The sequence below is a fragment of the Poecile atricapillus genome, chromosome 9 (assembly GCF_030490865.1).
Source record: "Poecile atricapillus isolate bPoeAtr1 chromosome 9, bPoeAtr1.hap1, whole genome shotgun sequence".
Lineage (NCBI taxonomy): Eukaryota > Metazoa > Chordata > Aves > Passeriformes > Paridae > Poecile > Poecile atricapillus.
Window position 1 is genome coordinate 11,998,494 of NC_081257.1, and position 19,274 is coordinate 12,017,767.

General features: G+C 38.4%; 2 protein-coding genes across 7 annotated transcripts in view; both read right to left on the reverse strand.

Annotated features, from left to right (window-relative positions):
• Positions 1–76: 76 nt before the first annotated feature.
• Positions 77–12,922, reverse strand: ASB14 (ankyrin repeat and SOCS box containing 14). Of its 6 annotated transcripts, XM_058844581.1 has the most exons (11): positions 12,790–12,922; positions 12,230–12,420; positions 11,395–11,549; positions 10,784–10,839; positions 10,283–10,414; positions 10,028–10,186; positions 8,059–8,304; positions 7,206–7,377; positions 6,078–6,621; positions 5,150–5,303; positions 77–621 (listed from the first exon to the last, which is right to left on the reverse strand). In XM_058844581.1, the coding sequence occupies exons 3-11, from the start codon at positions 11,520–11,522 to the stop codon at positions 482–484; spliced, it is 1,731 nt and encodes a 576-aa protein (XP_058700564.1). In that variant the 5' UTR covers positions 11,523–11,549; positions 12,230–12,420; positions 12,790–12,922; the 3' UTR covers positions 77–481. The 6 variants fall into 6 exon arrangements, with proteins under 6 accessions (XP_058700564.1, XP_058700561.1, XP_058700563.1 ...); XM_058844578.1 differs by lacking the exons at positions 77–621; positions 12,790–12,922 and adding an exon at positions 2,007–5,055 and having other exon boundaries at positions 12,230–12,350; XM_058844580.1 differs by lacking the exons at positions 77–621; positions 12,790–12,922 and adding an exon at positions 2,007–5,055 and having other exon boundaries at positions 11,395–11,562; positions 12,230–12,332.
• A 438-nt stretch (positions 12,923–13,360) lies between these two features.
• The window catches only part of DNAH12 (dynein axonemal heavy chain 12), a 56,585-nt gene continuing 50,671 nt past the window's right edge, over positions 13,361–19,274 (reverse strand). The window contains 9 exon segments of the mRNA XM_058844575.1: positions 13,361–13,556; positions 14,372–14,439; positions 14,709–14,800; positions 15,279–15,416; positions 15,598–15,802; positions 16,533–16,636; positions 17,157–17,342; positions 17,736–17,969; positions 18,822–18,959. Of these exon segments, the coding sequence (XP_058700558.1) occupies positions 13,366–13,556; positions 14,372–14,439; positions 14,709–14,800; positions 15,279–15,416; positions 15,598–15,802; positions 16,533–16,636; positions 17,157–17,342; positions 17,736–17,969; positions 18,822–18,959 (1,356 nt within the window). The 3' untranslated portion in view covers positions 13,361–13,365.

A 19,274-nucleotide genomic window follows, 5' to 3' on the forward strand; every position in this document is an offset into this window, starting at 1 on the left:
TTATAATATAACAGTTATGAGTGATTTACAGTTCATTGCAGGGCATTTCTGGTGTTCAGGAATGGAAGCAATTTTCAGAGTATCTCCACAGCAGCTGGTGGTGGCCCAGCCCTTCCTAGCTGGCATTGCTCAGTGCTGATAAAGTGAGTCAGGCATCTCAGGTTGTGTCTGCTGGATGGCTGTAGGTGCACAGAGGGCTCTTCTAACTCACAGCAGTGCCCTGCACTGGCCAAAGCTGGCAGCCTCGTCCTGCCCTTGGTGCTGGTGATGTGACTTTGTGTGCAGGAGTTGGTGGCCTCAGCTCCTGTGACAGGAGAGAAGGGCAGCACTGCCTGCCCTCACAGCCCTGGGCAGGAGCAGAGGCAGCTGGAGCTGGAGCACTGCTGGGCAGAGGCTGCACCACAGCTTGAGTTGCACCTCCACCTTGAAAAAGGAGGGGGAGAGGCTGAGGAGCAGAGAGCCACCAGGTTCTCTTCCTGAGTTAGTTACCAGGTCGTGTTGTGTGTTTTTCATCCCCAGAGTAGCCAGTCACTTGTAGAAATATCTGCTTTTGCTGTTGCCCAGTTAGGTCACATAGCCCTGTGGCTGGACCTGGCTGGCACAGTGCCACATGGACCACACCTGAAAAGAAAAGAACCTGAGACTTCTTTTAAAAGACAGTGGCATTTTTATTTCATATCTAAGCTTCCATTCTCAGCTCCCATTTTTAAGAGACTATTTTTATTCTTGCCAACAAAAATTACAGAGAGGCACCAAATCAATTTTTTTTCACTTTTCTGTGCTTAAATCAAAGATTACAGAGAGTGGCAAGGCAGTTTGTCTCTGCAAATTATTCCAGTTCATGTTTGTTTGTGTTTGTTTTTATTTACTGATATTTGTTTTCTATCAAATAATATCACAGGGTAGCTCAAGGTTACTGTGTCTTACTTGTATCTTTCTCAAGTATCTATTGAGGATGACGCAGTTTGGAAACAGCACAGGGAGCTGATGAAAGCAGTGATCTCCAGTGTCTAAAATCCAGTCCTCAGCTTATCAGAGAAGGACTGATTGTGTTAAGCACTGGAGCTGCAGTAGCCCAGGCTCCAGAGGGAGGGCAAATAAAAGACAAGCACTCTCATGAAAAAGCATTTCTGATGTGCAGCCTGTCTTGCATTAGCCTTATTGAAGAAATGTCAGAAAGTGGAATTACTGTGTTTTTTCTCTCAAAAACTGCCATTACTCATACAGATATAAATCTGCAAAGATGAGGAAGAAAGGCTAATAAAGTTGGCAGGTGAATTTACTGTCAAATGGGATTTTTTGGATTTAGCAATAAATATTGGAATTATTCCCTTTGCTTTTCAGGCTTTCCATATATGCCATTAAATGTAGCTTTCTAAAACAGACAGAGTAGTAGTGAAGTACATTTCACTTACGTTGGATGATTCTCATCTTAACCACTAAAAGACTGATATGCACAAATGAAATGTAGGGATTGTTTGTTTGCTTATTTAGGGGAGTTTCACTGGTGTAAAATGAGCAAGAAGGTATAAAAGCATCTGGGATAGTGATGAAAGCTGTAAGAGCAAAGGGCATGTCAGCAGAGCTGGGGAAGTCAGGAACGGTGACTGAGTTTGCAGGGGGAGTGAGAATTACTGAGCTTTGCCTAGGGAGGATCACACAGGTTGTAGTTATAACATCTCAAGGCAAAAACAGCTGCTGCTGTTTTATCCATGCCCTTCATCCCAAAAGGAAAAGCTATTTGGTACCTCTTTTCCTATAAAGTTTAGAACTACTTCATTACAAAACAGCTTTGTTGAAAAAAATCAGAATAATGCTTGGTATTTTTCTTGAGAGTATATAACTTTTAGAGGGAACACCTCATAGTCTGCTGGAAACTGCTGTAGTAGGATTTCACCACCAGAGTATTTTATTATTATAACTAAACTACTAGATGGTTTTGTTTCCTAATTTACAAGAGATTAAATAAACTCTCCTGTTTATTATTTTCTTTTGCCTTTTATTCACAAACTGATCTTTCAAGCACTTTCAGCTGAAGTTGTAGTTTGCTTCATGTGCATCTACTCTCACTTCACTCACTCCTGAAAATATTTTTCAAGTCCATGATTTTGAAGTGACTTGATGTAGGTACTGAATTGGCAGTGTTGTTCAGGACTAGCTTGTCGTGTTGTTAACTGCAGCCTCATCATTACTGCCAAACTTCTATCCTTTAAGTAAGAGGATATGAAGCTTGTTACAATGTGTAGATTTACATGCTGCAGACCAAGCCAGTCTTGCTGTCAGCTGTTTCAAGCTACATACATTCTTTATGTATGTAATGGCATGAATATACAGATATATCAGGTGTGCTTTTGGGTATGCATTTGATTGCATAACAGATGATAGCTGGCACTCTGTGGCCACTGCTAGATTTGGCCAAGTCTGAACCAGAGGACAAGGTCCAAGTCGTGTACTACTTAAACATATCTAACTGGAGATGATCAGGTAGTGAAAAGTCAGTTGCATGTCATAGTTTTACTTCTTTAATCTGTTTGAGTTTGAAATTGTATCAAGATTACTGTTAGACAGTAAATTGTATTTCAGAGTTAAGGAACATTCCCCTTCTAGAGGGCTGTCAGACTTTTTTTCTTTATATGTATGTAAATCCAGAGGTGAAAATGTGAAACAGCTGAAGCTGTTTATGAAGCTGTAATTGATGTACATGGGTATAAAGAAATAAATTTGACTGTCTAAGGTAAATTCTGTCTATGCTTAAGGTAAATTCTGATTAATTAGTTGCACAGCACTTGGGACAAGCCAATGGTGAAAACTATGCTACAATATAGTCTCTTACTATTTAGTAAATAGTTCACCTATAGAAAGAAAACTGCCACTGCTTAGTGAATTTAGTAGAGATATTGTCTAGTGTAAAAGCAAAAGCTGATACTTATATTCTTTCTCTTGTTCTATATTACAAAAATTCTTTCAAGTTAATAAGTCCCCAAGGCTTTTTGTTTTAATTAAGCACTAAGTTGACTTTTTTTTTCCCTGCCACAGTGGTATCTGAATTGTCATGACAAGAGTAAGTCAGTGTATCATTGTGAATGCACTTGTATTCCTAATGAAGTTTATATTGCAAGCCAAGGATTTTGTACAATCTTTCTGGTCATTTTTATAATAGAGTGGAGTGGTCAAATTCTTATGATGGTGTTCTAGATTGGTCCTGTTCTGGTGAAGTGTAAGTGATTTTTGCAGTGTTTGAGACTGACTTGCACATTTTCCCTGAATAGCTGTATTAAGAACAACCAATGGCATATTTATGTCAACTCTGATTGTTGTGTCTTAATCTTGGAAACATGGATAGTAACCCTATTGTGCCAGGGCTCCAGTCAGCATTTTATATTTTAAATAAAAGCTTAATTATAGTAACTTTCTGGGTGGGACTTGTACTGATGCAAAAGCCTCTTGCATTCTTCATCACACTGACTTTCAGAAAATACCATTATTGGTGACAGGATGTGTTCCCTTCCATTAAACAAAGTTCTGACATGCAGGTATTGCCCTCCATTGTCAAGTGTAGCTCAGTTCTCTTAATTTTTATAGTATTAGCCAGATAACCTCAGAGGAAGTTGTTACACTTGGGAATGCTCTTAACTTGTTTTTGTAACAATCAGAGACTGAAGGTGAGCAGGAGCTGTGGCAGCTGGCTGGGCAGGGCCCATGGTGGGGCAGTGACAGGGCCGTGAGGCTCCGTGGAACAAGCTGAGTGCAGAGGCTCCAGCAGCACAACCACTACCATGGGCACTGGACATATCTTCACAGGCTGAGGTAGTTTATTATGGGATAAACACCATGTAAAAAACCATGGGCCATAACCACATTATGGTTAAATTTGTATTTTATAAGGTTTGTAGATTTTTCTGGGGAAAAGCAGACTTTTGAATTCTGTAACTTCTGTGATAAAGATGCATGTATAACTAGAAAAAAAATCTATGCTTACTTCATTATGAAGGAATAAATACTACTAATGCCAAATGTGTTGATGAACTTTTTTACTAAAATAGGAACTGACATTTGCAGTATTTTCAGAAGTAACAGGCATGTTGTAGGTCTTTCTAAGACTTCTGTAAATCATCCTAAAATGACAGTGCTCCAAAAGTTTAAGCTCCCCCTCTATAGAGAGAAACTCCAAAAATTGCAAGCATGGCTTTGGACAGCATGATGTTCTAGAGAGAAGAGTCCAAGTTCATGGTGGATGAGACCAGTACCTGAGAAGGAGCAGCAGAACTAACACAGCTTTCAGCAGTGCCACATTATTGAAATACTGGTATGTCACATGACCTGCTGTGATAAGCAGAGGTTTCTCAAGCTTAATCCCAGTTCATTGCCTAGAATGGAAGATTGCTTTGTTGGGTGAAGAAAAGAATTACTTACACTGCTCTTCAGAACTTCACTGTAGGACGTAACAAATAAAAACTACTTGGCAAGAGAAGGGAAGAAGTACAAGAGAAAACTACATCCCTTCCTGATTTTAGTGAAATTCCTGACCTTTACCTAAACCCTGAGTTTAACCCTGGAATGGGGGTAGTGGTATCTGATATGACAGGCTCTACCTTAGCCATAACACAAGGCTTACAGCCCTGTATTTTACACTTCCTTAACTTGTCACACTCGGCATTTAAAATGCTGTTGCCATAACTTCCAGATAGGTCATAGTCCAGGAGATCCTTAGAATGAGATCACCCATACTTATATTTTGGGGATCTCACCATTTTGGGAAGAATGCTGGCATTCCTTAATATACAGAGGAGAGAAAATTCCAAAAGGAAAAAGCACAACAGTCTTATCCACATTAAATTCCCTTCAAAGTACAGGACTAATCTTATGCACAGTTGAGGTTGTAGACCCCTGTGAAGTTTTCCTGTCCATAAAGATCATATTCCTTGTACAGGATGTAGTCTTTCAAGCAGTTTGGCAGGGGTAGGAAGGTCATGAAGACAGGACAGCGGAGACGCAGCCGGCCCATGCATGCCCGGATCTTCAGACGGCAAAGGTGCTTCAGAGAGCGAGGATTTGCTAGAAAGGAGAAGCAAAACTAAAATGCTACCAACCAAAAAGGCCCCAATGCCAAAACAGTTTGTTTTAATTCAAAATGTAAACAGATACTTACTTAAAATGAAGTGGATGTCTGGCCAAAGTTCCTGTTCTTTGAGAACTGCTTCGAGCTTCCAGCAAATCTTAACGTGATCAACATAATCCAACATGACTCGCACTACTTTCCCAGACACGTGCTTCAGCCATGACAAGGTTATCACTTCACAGAACTGATAGAAACAAAATGTTTAGTTGGGTAATATTCAATACTGCAGTAAATTACTTCTGTCTCTGAGGACAAGAACAATTAACTTACTTAAGCAGGGTTTTAGAAGTTGCCACAGCTTGCCTAAGCCTCACTAGTAGAATCTAAAAATCTGAGAGATGGTTACTTTGTACTAGATTCAAAAATAAACTTGGGTAGCTGTATATCTGGGGACTTGGTACTTAAAAAGAAGTGCTACCACTCAGGTGCTTAATAGGGGGACCCATCAGCCCAGTGCATGCATCGCCCCCTTATCTATAGGTTAAAGAAGGGTTTATTAGGTTAAAATGGACTTTACAAACTGCAAAACAATGACACCGATGAGTGTCTCTAGGAATCTCTTTAGGTTTGCTAATTTCTGCTCATGCTTATCCCACCACCTCCAGGGGTCCTTTCAACAGCCTTCCAGTCTTGGTATTCTAGTACAGGACAATGCAGAGAGCCAGCCTGCAAATCTCTGCTTTCACAGCATGGACAAGACTGCCCCGGAGAGCCAGCTCCATACTGATCATTAGCATATCATCAGCTGTATTTTCACCATTTAAAACTGCTGTTTGCTATCATTTACCTCCATCAACTAGGCTTTGTAACAACACCTGTTTAATTTTAAAGCCTTGTCTATTCCTCTCTTTATGTGTCTTCAAAACTCCTTTTTCTGGCAGTGCATTAAGCCCCTTTCCGTTTAGTTTAGTGAAGGCCGGCGGCAGCAGGAGAGCAGCCGAAGGCGTGTGGCACGTACCATGGTGTCTTTGATAACGGTGGAGGTCCAGCCGTCGGTCACGTACTGGGAGTGGTCCCCGCTGCCCCACGGGCAGTCGAAGCAGCGGTGCACGTCGTAGCCGTAGCTCAGCAGCATCCTCAGCATGACCTCATCTTTGAGGGCGTACTGCAGAGCCGATGGGAAATGCGTGGTGTTCACGCGGCAGAAGTAGTTGACGTTGGCCCCATGGCGGAGCAGCAGATTCATTAACTCGTAGTTGCCCATTCTCAAGGCTATTTGGAGGCAGTTGATGGGATCTTGGTTAGTCAGGGCTCCGGCGTTCAGCAGCAGCTGTGTGGAGCAGATGTCCCCGTTGGAAACAGCGAAGTACAGGGCTGATTTCCGGTGGTCATCGTAGCCTTTGCGAACTCTCTGAGCCAGCATAAAATTGGCATCAAAACCTGACTGGAGGAGAAACTCAAGGCACTGAGGATGTGCTCCTGCTGCTGCTGAGTGAACTGGACTTATCCCACTTTCTTTAATGGCAGCAAAATCAGTCACTGGAACTAAATATTTTAGAGCTCTGAAAAATTAAAAACAGAAGCATCTCAGAATCTTAAACATTTTGGTTCACCTAACTCATCTTTGAATTTCTCTGCGTTGTTTGGCTTCAGAATTCACCATGACTGTTAGAATAATCTTAATATACCAAATCAGTACCATGGCATGCATTGACTTGAACTGCTAACAATGAAATTGTTAGCCAGCAATGGATGCTGTCTCTACACCTACTACATAAAATACTATGATATTATGCTATTATTCATGAACAACCCATTCGTTGCTATAGGAATTAATGATTAGTGGAGATTAGACATTGAACCAAAGACAGTGACAATGTCCCAAGAACCTCAGCATCAGAGTAGACAGTGTTACTACTTGTGACAAATGGGAAAATACCACAGGGATTAGGATGCACATCCTAAAATCATGAAGATTTTATGCTGACTGGTCTCATACATTCAGACACAGAACAGACATATTTACACAGTCAAAAATAATTATTTGTACAAAACTACAGATTTTCTCCCTGCTTTGAATAAAGTAAAATTAGTAAAATTAGTATTTCTGGTGTCACTTATTTGATTTTTAAGTATATTAACTCACAGAAAGTGTCCTCTATATGCAGCTCTGTGGATTGGCAAATGACCCGAGTGCTTTGGTACATTGGCATCAGCCCCATATTCTAGTAAAAGACTCACAGAATCTGGATTTCCTCCTCCTGCTGCCTCAAACAATATAGAAGCACAGTCCCTTGCCTGTGAAAGAACATCTGCACCTGGGAAGAAGCAGCAAGGGTTTTCACACTAGTCACAGCTGTAATCAATATCTCCAACCCCCAAGTGACATGGTATTTTGAATTCTATTCTCCACCAACTGGAACCACTGTGGGCATAAATCTTCATGTTGTATCCTTGATTTTTAGATCTGTTTATGTAATCCTGGGAACAAGAAGGTCCAAATTGCTTTGAGCACAGTAAGAATTATTCCTAGAACTGTGCCAACAAAAGGTATTTCTTCTTATGCATCAAAACAGTTGCTTTTGGCTTACAAACAACGCATTTCAATTCATTTATTTTACAAAGACCAAACAGGTGTAACTGTAAACATGAGAGTATCCAGCATGCAAACAGTTCATGCAATCCACTTCCACTGCTGATGAACTATTATGTAAAATTCCCCACGGTAAATATCTTGTCAAGCATGTCCTAGGGTAACCTGTCTACATGAGAAAATAATAGAGCATTTAAAAAACAATTTTAAGTACTCACTAAAATATTAATATATTGTTATTATATTGTACAAATTGATATTTTTCAGGCCTTTACTACATCACAACCACCTTTTAGTGCAGATGGCATTTAATTTTCTCTAGTAAGGTGAGCTACTTCTGCTGCCGTTTTTGAAGGCATATCTGAAGCCTTCTCTTCCTATAAGGTCCTTTATAATAAAGTCTCACCTTTTTGCAGTAAGAGCTCCATAATTTCTGTATGTCCCATCTGTGCAGCCAGTGCTAGAGGTGTGAGCCCATATCCACTGCGGGGGTCAGGATCTGCTCCAGAATCCAGGAGGAGCTGTACCAGATCCCTCCTGCCCAGTCTGGCTGCCTCATGCAGAGCAGTTCTCTCATGGACACAGCGCAAATTCACTCTGGCACCAGATCGTAGCAACAAGGAGGCAATGTCATAGGAGTCACGTTTAATTGCTGTAGGACAACAATCAAAGCATCAGACAGGGCTGCAATCCAATGCTGTTCTGTGCACTATGGCTGCTGTTACATGGCAGCCCAGGAAAGCTGCTCCTGGCAGTGCTATTTATGCAATGAGAAATGCCACCCTACACTGAAAGGTTTAACTCATCAACAAGTGTGTTCTTTGCTTCCAGGACAGCATTAAGTATGCAAATAAATCATTCAATGGTAATCTCTTTTTCTGTCTGTAGATTTTTTTTCTGTCTGTTGCATTTGGTAATGGAACAGAACAGAACACAGCTTTCCTTGCCACTAGGTGGAGACCACACCCAGGGCCTTGGTGCTTAGGAGCTGCCACCAGAGCTCTATTTAATCTCTATGAGCAATTACCATAATGTGAAACAAAGCTTATAATGACTCTTTCATATGCCTTCTTAGCTTAATAAGCCTGAACTCTTAAGTCAGCGAGGATCTTAAAAGAGAAATTTGCATTAGCTCCAGTGGATGGAATGATTAGGCAACGCCCTTCTCTCTCTCTGTCTTTGATCTTCCAGGCTGTGCAGGATAGTGAGTGTCCTTCAGCAGGACAGATGAGGCTGAGCAGCTTCATGTGCCACAGCTGCCTGAACATCTGTGACAGCATTCTGTGACAGAAACTGTGATGTCCCATTATCTGTAACCTACATGGCTGCTTTAGATAAATCCCTTGCATCCCCTTCTTGGGGGATGGTGCATTTTAATGTCCTTCAAAAGTATCTAGGAGTTCTGTACATTTTTTTAAGCAGATAGCCCTGACTTGAAGCTGCAGCCATTTTACAAGGATGGACTGAAGGTCCTACACATGATTGGTAGGCCTTTTTCTCCTCCTTTAACAACAGTTTTGAAAAAGAAACCACTCTTCCAATACAGAAAAAATGTACAGGATCACCCAAGAAACTTAAGAGTGCTCCTTTAGAATTCGAATAATGTGAAGATACTTTCCTTTTTTTGGGTAGGATTCAGTAAGAATGAAGACATCATAGCCCAGACTGAGGGAAGCAAAGGAAATGCACACAGAACACTTTGGAAAAGCATTTTGGCAAAATATTTTTTATATCATTATCTCATTAGAAATAATGAATTACAGTTCTTGTGCATGATCAAATTAAAGTGGCATTCTCACAAAGAATGTGGCTATGAGACTATACTTGGACTATGGTAGGTATGGGACCTTATTCCTAAATTACAAAGTACTAAAGAGAAGTGAACTGAGAATGTCAGCTGGCAGTGTCTAAATAGGGGCAAACACTGCTTTGCACTCTACATGCTGCAGATGAACCAGACTGCTTGGCTATAATTTTGGATAATTAAAACCAATGACCATGGGTTTTGGAGAAAGAAAGGCTGATGCAATGAAGGAAATACCATGTGGGCAGAGGATATTAATGTTGTGTGCCTGCAGACATGAAGGGCAGTAATAGCATGAAGAAGCTGAAGGACTCGCAGCCTGGCAGCACTACAGAAATTATGCCAAGGAAAGCAGAGGATGGCACTCTGCACTTCTTGGAGAAAGCTAATTATCATCTGGGAAGAATAGACAGGGACAGACACATTCAATGGTGAGATTAATTTTTTTTTTTTCTCCTTATAGCAAAATATTTTAGGCATTGAAGTTATATACATCACACTGAAAACTAAAATGTATAACTATATCCTCACCTCATTCCCTCACCTCTCCACCCCTATAAACAGTATTCACCTATAACTAAAGGAGAATCTCCCTCTTCATCTTTAACATTGGGATTGCAGCCATTGAGCAGGAGAAACTGGACATTGTCCACAAAACAGCTTCTTACTGCCACCAAGAGAGGTGTTTCCCCTTTTAGAGTGGACCGTTCCCACGTAACGTCAGGGGAGGCTGAAATGCAGAAAAGCAGAACACATTTGAAGTTGGATGATTCATCAGACTTTACTTTATAAAACTTTTTGGTGAAAAACTAGAAGGACTTTGTACCTTTTAAAGTTATTTCAAGGATGTTCTTATTTAGCTGTGCTGCAGCTTCATGCACAGGAAGCCAGCCTTGCTGATCTGCTTCTTCAAAAGCAGAACTGTGCCTCACCAACTTCTTCAAGGCCTCCTCTTGGCCTGTGATATTTTAACACAGACACATACGCCATTACTCATCGTAAGACAAAATTCAGGCAACTAATACCTTGAGTGCCATTTATCCCACCAGTGTATCTTGCTCATTTTAAAAGAAAGGCCTGGAGTTTTGCCCTAATTTTAGGAGATGAAGCACTGGAATATCTGAAAGGGGTGACACTTGAACCCATCCCACTTCCATGGTCCTATCTAGTAACTTAGCTATTGGATGTCTTGTATTTACTTCATTTACTTCTCCCAAGACTACATAAAGAAAAGCTGCACTTAAATCAGGCAATCAAACCCCTAAAATGTAGGCATTGCTCAGCCATTCCCAGGGGTGTAGTCTTAGTGTGGTGTATTTGTACTTAACTGTCCGAATTGCTGCAATGATCTGTTCATGTTCTTTACTTGCAGTATTCTGGAAACTGCAGAAACAGAACAAGAATAAAACTACAAATAAAAATTCATGTGAAGCTATAATATAATAGATATATATTATATAGGATATAATTATATCTGACTTTAAATACTCTAATTTAGACAATATGTTAAATTTCTCTAAGTTACATTGGTTTTGTGAAGGTTTAATACATTAAAACACTTTTTTGTTGGTCTTTCCCTGACACTGTAAATACTGAATTTCTTATACAAAGACCAACAATTAAATGCTAAAATGAGGGGAAGCTCCCATACAAATCTACTTTTACATCACCTACTTATCTTCTTCACACAGCCTTATACTCATTTACATATGGATGTAAAACATCACCTGGAAGTTTCATACATTCCATGTTTTCCAGGAAACAGGTACACTTTTTCAGGGAGAACTCAGAACAAGTGAGCTAGAAGTGCTTTCCAGTATCCATGAGACAAGGTTAGTACAATACAATATACAGAGTTACAAAGGAAAATAAGGTCTGCTAAATGCTTACAATAATGCCAAGAAAACACCCAAAATAGAAATAATTGTAACTTATTACCTTTCAACCTCTGTTGCACTGCCACTTGTTTCAAATTTATGCCTGTCTTGCAAGCTTTCCTGAATAGCTCGCTGGGTATGGATTTCCTCATCAGAATCACCATCAACCATATACACAGAATTATTCATGGCAAATCAGCACAACATGGATCACTTCTGTAGGGAAACACTGCTTTTAAATTAGAAGCAGACGTTAAATCTTCAGGTTAGAACTGGAGTAATAGAAATAGCAATCACTGTGTCAGTATGAAGAGAAATGAAACATAGTTTAAAATAAATGACTACACACTGTTAGATGCTTTAGCAGTCTGCTCTTGGCATATTCAAGATCTCAGATGTTCTGTTAGGCTCAAACCTCTCATCAGTTTTACCTTACCTAAACTTCCACTTCTGTCTTTCAAGAGAGCTGGCCTGATAAAACAAAACAAAACTACAAGGCAAGGTAAAATAAAACTAAAAAATAAAACTGAAAGCTAATAAATAACTTGGCAAAATGAATTAGCACAGAAAATTTAATGAAGTTGTCAATATGCCAACTACAAAGCTTGGAATAATTCTAGAAACATCTTAAAGTTAGGCAGCAGTAATTCACAGCAAATCTGCATCATTTAATTTGTTACCTGACCCACCTAATGTGTGATTGCAAGGCCTTGTTCTGCAATTGCATATGTAGCAAAAAAGAGAAATATATTAGCAACATGCATAGCAAGAAACTGTTAGTAACTGATTTTACTATGGCTCAATGAGGACATAAATATTTTAAGTCTGGATTATTTCTTTTCCAAAAATACTACTAATTTTCCTATGAATTGAGAAAATATACTGGGTTTCCTCACCTTCTGAAAGAGAGAAAATCTCAGCCTTTGAAGAAGTGATTATTAAGTTGAAAGTGACATTTTCAGGATTGTAAGCAACCTCTGCAGAGCCCATGTCCATTAATAGCTCACTATAAATACCCGATCATAAGATACTCTGGGACTTTCTCCACGTTTCTTTCACACACGTCAGTTATGTTTAATAATTGGACCTGATAAGTGGCACCAACAAAAGAAGGAATTAAAGGTCCAGTTTCCTTGTAAAAACACTTTTGATTTTCAAAATAAGAATTTCCAAATTATAGAAGTAAGTATTACACTGTAAAAATAAAATTCTTTAGTGCTGTCCTAGGAGAGCAAACTAAAGGTGGTCTTAGGAGCCTCCTTAAGAGTGAGACAGCAGGAAAAAACCCCTGAAACAATAAAAGCAAACTAAACCAAGCAAATAATCAAGCAAAAGCTCTATTAAAATGATTACATGTTCCTGATTGCTTGATCATAATTCACATTAATATAAATAGAAAAGCAATTGAAAAATAGAATTCTTAAAGGGAAAAGCAATTTCAGAGAAACAGACTTACACTGGTTCAACACCCAATAACAGGGAAATGAGAGACACAGTTGTAATAGTGATGGTAGGATGGAGTGAGACCTTCATGTGCTTCAGTTATTCCTAGTGTATTTTATGGAGGGATCCATACACAGAACAGATGATGGCTGTATCTGAATGCAAGGTGGAAACAGCTCTTTGCTAGAGGAGATGTGGAAAGAATGCTTGAATAATTTCTTTAAATTATTTTTAAAGAAAACAAAAGTGCAGAATCAAGTTTATTACCTGTAATGTTTCCCTCAGAAAACGCAGACTACTTTCATTTCCCACTAAAATATGTTTTGTGATATTCAACAAATGCACAAAAAAGATGTTCACATTTTAATCATATCACCAAGGGCTAAAGTCCTAATTGTATTTCTTACAGATTGTAAAGACTGCCATAATAATAATACATACTTAATACAAAAGCACGAGGGTCAGAATGTATTTGTGTGTCCTCTTACAATACAAAAACCTCCAGATGTTTCTTTTACACACTGAGTTCCACTTGTTCTGTAAGCCAGCAAAGAGAACAAGGTGAAGTGTGTGTGTGAACTGTCCACAGTCAGTCATCCAGCTGGCACAGCAAGGCCACCCCTCTCTTGATCCAGTGCTGGACTGGCTGGTCCGTGTTGAGCCTCAAAGCAATGACGAAGTTTGTGGAATGCCCAGTGGTGGACAGGACCCCTTTGCGCTCACTTGTCTTGTAGAGTGGGCAAACATAGGCATTAGACTTCTTTATGTCCGATTTTACAGCTTCAAAAAAACCCCAAAATAATGTGTTACATTCAGCAGATCTATTGGTGGAAACATAATCTACATGCAAATGTTAACTATTTACAGTAACATCTTTAAAGGTCAATAAAAATGCAAAATAGTTCTGTGAGCAGCAGAGTAAAATTATCCAGCTTCTTCCTGTTGTGTTTTCTTGTGTGGTTTGTTTTCTTCTTAAATCCAACTAATTCAGCTAAAACTTATTCTATTTATTATTTGTAATACTCAAAGACACATTAAAATCTGAATAGTTACCTAGTTATAGCTTATACATGAGTTTTTCACAGCTCTACAAGTCTGGTCTAGTTGCCAGAGAACCTAACTGCAATTCAAGTCATCTGAGATCTAAAGAGAGAACTCTGCAGGAACTCTTTGTACTCCCAGACTGCTTGCACGGAACTTGTGCAAAGCATAAAATCATGCAGGTCTGAACAAAGTCATCCAAACTCAAGAGAAGGCACAGGCAGAAAAGTGGCAGATTTTAATACTGCCTGTTTGCTAACACTTCAGTTGCAGCAGTTGCAGTAGTAAGTCCTGATCTTGAGCATAAATAAAAACAGGGATTTACTCTTCTCAATCAAAGGAAACAAGAGTTGTGAAAATTCTCTTACTAGTAGGAAAGACAGCTATCAAAGAGCTTAAAATAACCTGAGCAAACCCTGCTAAATCACATAAGGTAAAACAATCAGTTCCTGTAAGTCAGTCAAAAGTTCTCCTCAGTGATCTTCAGTAAAAAAGGGAAACCACTGTTGCAATTTCTTGTTGAATAGCTCACACATCAGAGAAATCATACTCACTTGGCTTTATCCAAATGATCGGCATGGCATCAAAGAGCACTTTGGGAAACTGCTCGGTTAACATTCCCCTGGAGAGAGAAAGCAACAAAGTAATTATTTGTGGCTTGAGGGCTTTGCTGGGTGTTTTTTGGTTGTTGTTTGTTTTTTCTTCCCCACTTTCCATGCATGAAAGAGTACTTAATTTACTTAATTTGGTGTGCTATTTCAATAATATGAAAATTATTTAAATTATTAAATACAATTTAAATATTCAATAATACTTAAATTATTTAAACCAGTCTTGTTTGAGCACTGAAAAAAGCTTTCCAGAACCACAGTGAAACACTTGGCTACTGACTTGGTCCTGTCCCAGCGAGCTCCGTCTAAAAATAATCCGTGGATATAAACACCGTCCTCTGGTGCAGTATCTGCAGTATCCTGAGGAATAACCTGTAGGAAATAAATTGTTCCAAGTCATTTAACTCTCATAGTTCTTTGCTTTTTGAGCTATTATGCCAATTGCCAATTTTCAGAACAAACCAAACTATAATATAGTAGTGGAGAACAATATAGTAAGGTTTCCTTTCAATGCTACTTTTATACATATCTGTAGAGACAGCAGACTTCTTGGGGCTTGTTAATTACCTTCTTGTACGTTATCAAATGAGGCTTTAATCACACAGAAAAATATACACCAGGTAGATATGCTGTTTTCTTGAGAGGAGTTCTGTGTCCAGTGATAGAATTACTTTTAATCACTTTGAGAATTCCTCTTCTACAGCAGTTAGAAGTTTAGGTTGCCACTCTTACCAAATATGTCTTCAGACTGCTGTCAGTTGCAAAATTAACCTTCCAGTCAGGATTCATTTATCTCACCACAACATCTGGATTCAGATTAATAAAATAGTAATTTATAGTTTATCCTTACCTCAAATTCATATCCTAGAAGGTCAATAGGGATCCTGTGCTTCCTAGCATAGTTCTGCATAGCTCCAGTTAGGAAAGCTTGAGTAAAATAGAATCCTGACAGCCAAAAAACAGCAGGCTTCCCTAATTCATACCAGTCCTGGAGAGAGGAAAGCAATACATTGAACAATCAGAAAGAGAGGAATCACATACTCTTTCACTATTTTCTATATAATTGTACTCAGAAAATCTAAACAAAGCCTATCACTCCTTTCCCAATAAAGATAAATTATATGGAAAAGTAGATTGAACAATTGGCAGCACTGCCACTTGTACGTTACCTGTAGAAACTTCAGCCTTGCTAGCAAATCGACAACATAGCTCCCTAAGGGTTTTAGACTTGGGTATGAATGCTGTGCCCACTTCTCAGGAACTTTTCCAACAAGGAGACTGCCAGACAGAGCCTCCAGGTTAGCATCCATAACAACCAGTCCTTTAATGGCCTTCTTCAGGTTAATTAGTGTAATGCGAATAGTTCGGATTAAACTAGAATTAAAAAAAAAAAAAACAAACAATTTTCATACATTCTGCAGGTATTTTTGTTAAGCATGACTATGTAATTGGAAATAAAGTAAAAGAAGTGGATTATGGAGGCATCTATAAAACTTTTATAACTTTTTTATCTATATAGATATGTGCAGAATAAGCCATGTCTGTAAAGTTATGGATTTGTGCATTAGTGCAGATTTACTTAAGACTGTGAAAATTAGACATAGGGAAAAAAGCATCAGAAAAAGGGGAAAAAAATTCAAACAGAAACACATGAGAAAATTAAGAAATAAACATAAATATCTCCATTACAGAAAACAGTCCATAAACTATAACTGTGCATGTAGAGTTTCTAACTTCTTTACCTTACAGGTCAGAAATATGAGGAAAATAAAATGAAGGTAAAGATGGTGAAAGGGAAAATAAAGTTTATATATATATATATATATATATATATTGTTTTCATTTCCTTTTCCCAGTACTTCCTCATACTCCCTTCTTTTCTCTTTCTGTTAACTTTGCCACTTCATTTTTCCTGACATCTATCCTGCACTGACTCTCCACAAGGAGCAAGAGTGTTTGGACTGCAGATATCACTGCAGGCAATTAGAAGGGAACGAAAAAAATATTTCACACACCACAGGGCTTACAGAATATGATTTGCAAGAAATATTTTTCTGCAAATGGAATGATTTCTGGTAAATTTAATAAAATAGAATGTTCTTACTTGTTAAATCTTTCCATTTCTTGCACCAGCACAGTGTTCATACTCTCTTCATATTTCACAGGATATTTAATCAGGCAACTTTCAATGTCAAAATCCTTTGGAAGCTGTAAAAGACAACACATTTGGAAATAATTCCATATATCATTATGATTTTATATTAAAGGCATGCAAATGTGAAAATTTGCAGAGCAATAGAAACCACTAAACTTTCTGATTAGTATCTTAGCAACACAGGATTCAGTAATTTAATCTAAATAAAAATTTGGGGGATTTTAATGTGAATTTTTTTTAAAAATCACCTAGAATTTTTAATATAATGAAAAATTATTAATATGTTTCTATTTATTAATTTAAATTTGTTCATGTGAATGAATCAACTGTTCTTTCAAGTTCTCTTTGCTCTGTTCTCTCTCTTTGTTCTGTCTTCTGCCTATTTAACAAAACTTCTTTCAACTGAAACAGCTGTGGTCTGTTAGAGCCACAGAAATCTTTACTTTTACACTGCACTAAATTCCTTTCAGAATGCTTTTCTTTCAACATGAAATCTACTTTACACTGAAGATTCTAGTTAAGGAATTTCTGCTTTGTAAAAGGATAAATTGAAGTAATTTGTATATACAGTACCTTGCTGAGAATATCATCTGCAATTGCATAAAGAGTGCTGTCACCACCCCCAGAAGTTCCCTGAGTGCCTCCTCCTTGTGTTAAAAGCAGAGATTCAAAGATGGTCTTAGTTTGCTGAAGATCTTTAGCAATATCCACATTTTCATGCAAGCCAAATACCTCTGGATGCTGAGTAAAAGGAAGATTCTAGGACAAAATAAAAAAATGTCTGAGTGACATAAAGTAGGAAGAATCTGATCCAAGGTCTCTTTAAGAAGTCAAGTGAAAAACTACCACTGACAAACTGCAGGTGACTGAGGACCTTAGTGGTAGGTATTTGCAGACAGAATTACTGGTGATAGAGTCACCACCTCTCATACAGAAAGTAATTTCCAAAGAATTCTCTATGCTACACATCCTCCTATCTACTTACTGATCCCCTCCCCAAAACATCTGAGACAATGGCAAGGATCATACAAGGATGCCAGGCAAGAGCCTGAGCACACAATTAATTGTGATGCAAAACTACCTCTTTAAGCCTTGAAGGATTGATTTCTTAGCACATCATTGAAACTGCAAAATCTTGCTGCTACTTTTTACCTTAATAAACTCAATGTACTCCTCATATGTGCCTTTGGGTGGAGCATGGTAGTTGCCACTGGGAGAAAAAGTGTAATGAGGATTTTCAATTATATCTGGGTTATAGAAGTCATCCAGCATTGTCAGCAGCAAACGTCTGTCCCAGTCATCTGTCACTCGACCTCCATAGTTACACTCACCAGTCAGGTAAGAGACAGCTTCAAAAGGAACATGGTTATACTCATTGATGAATAACTGAAACAGAAATAAGAGAAATTCCAGAGACTTGCAGTATCTTGCAGTGTGACCTAACAGACTAAAAGGCTGGAAGCCATAGCATGTGTGAGCTGTAGTTTATGGAGTTTTCTTCCTAGTGGAAGAAATCCTGGAAATTCAAATTCTGAAATCTTATTTTCAGGTAAAAATTACTGTTTAAAATCAAGACTAGTTACGAGTAAAAGCCTCTTATGAATATCAAAATTACTCAGTCATCCTAGTCATTCTTGAATTATTTACAAGTGGATGGTTATCCAGTTCAAACTTTGTAAATGAATCCTTTTCTGCACCAGAAATAAGCATGCGTTTCAATTAATTTATCTTTTAGTTTTCCTCCAATCTCATTCATTAATTTCTCTTTTTCAAATCTTCAGCCTCAACTTCTGTAATTCAGTTTTAACTCTCTTGTCTTTTCTACAGAGTGCCTATAAAAGGTCAAGGTCAAGTAGTGTTCACTATCTCATCTTGGGGAAGGAGAATAGTCTGATGTTCTGTTAACTATCACTATACATGTAAAAAAAATTTCCTCCTACTAACCACCCTAATATGGTGACTGTCATTGACATGTGCCACTTAAAATATAGTGAGCTCTTAAATTAAACTTTGATAATACTCACATATATTCATTATATTCCATATGTCTGAAGAAATCTAAACTTTTTATGCCATTTGTAATTTTGAAAATATTTATGATATGATTGACATTCCTTGCCTTTACAGCTGAAGTCCTGAATATCTATGAACATTTGAGGTAACTTCAGTGTATTGCTCCTTGTGATTCCCAGCTATGCTTTGCAAGATCAGAGTTCAGGAGGTAACCCATGATTTTACCTGCAGCTGTCTGATACTGATTCGCAAGTCGGATTCATTAAATCCATAGGGTATATTCCAACCAAGGGGCCCAAACTTCCTTCTCTCCTGAACAAGAGCATGGAAGAAACAAACTCCAAAGAGTAGCTTCTCCCATACCTTTGAGAAAATAAAAAAAAAAAAAAAAAAAAAAAAAAAAAAATTAAAAAAAAGCATTATTAACTAGTCTATAAGCTCATAGTGGTGTGCAACCTGTGTAGTGAACACCTTGCATTACCACTCTCCACCCAGGTATAAATCCAGGCCACCACTAAGTACCTTGTGGTTTTTGCCTTGTGCACACACAGTGCCACATATGCAAGCACATTTAGCCAGTTCCTCAAGTACCATGATATTCTTTAATGTATAGGGCAAATGACTTCGTAAGAATTCCAGCAGTGACAGATATTTAGTTCAAGATTCATTAGATAAACA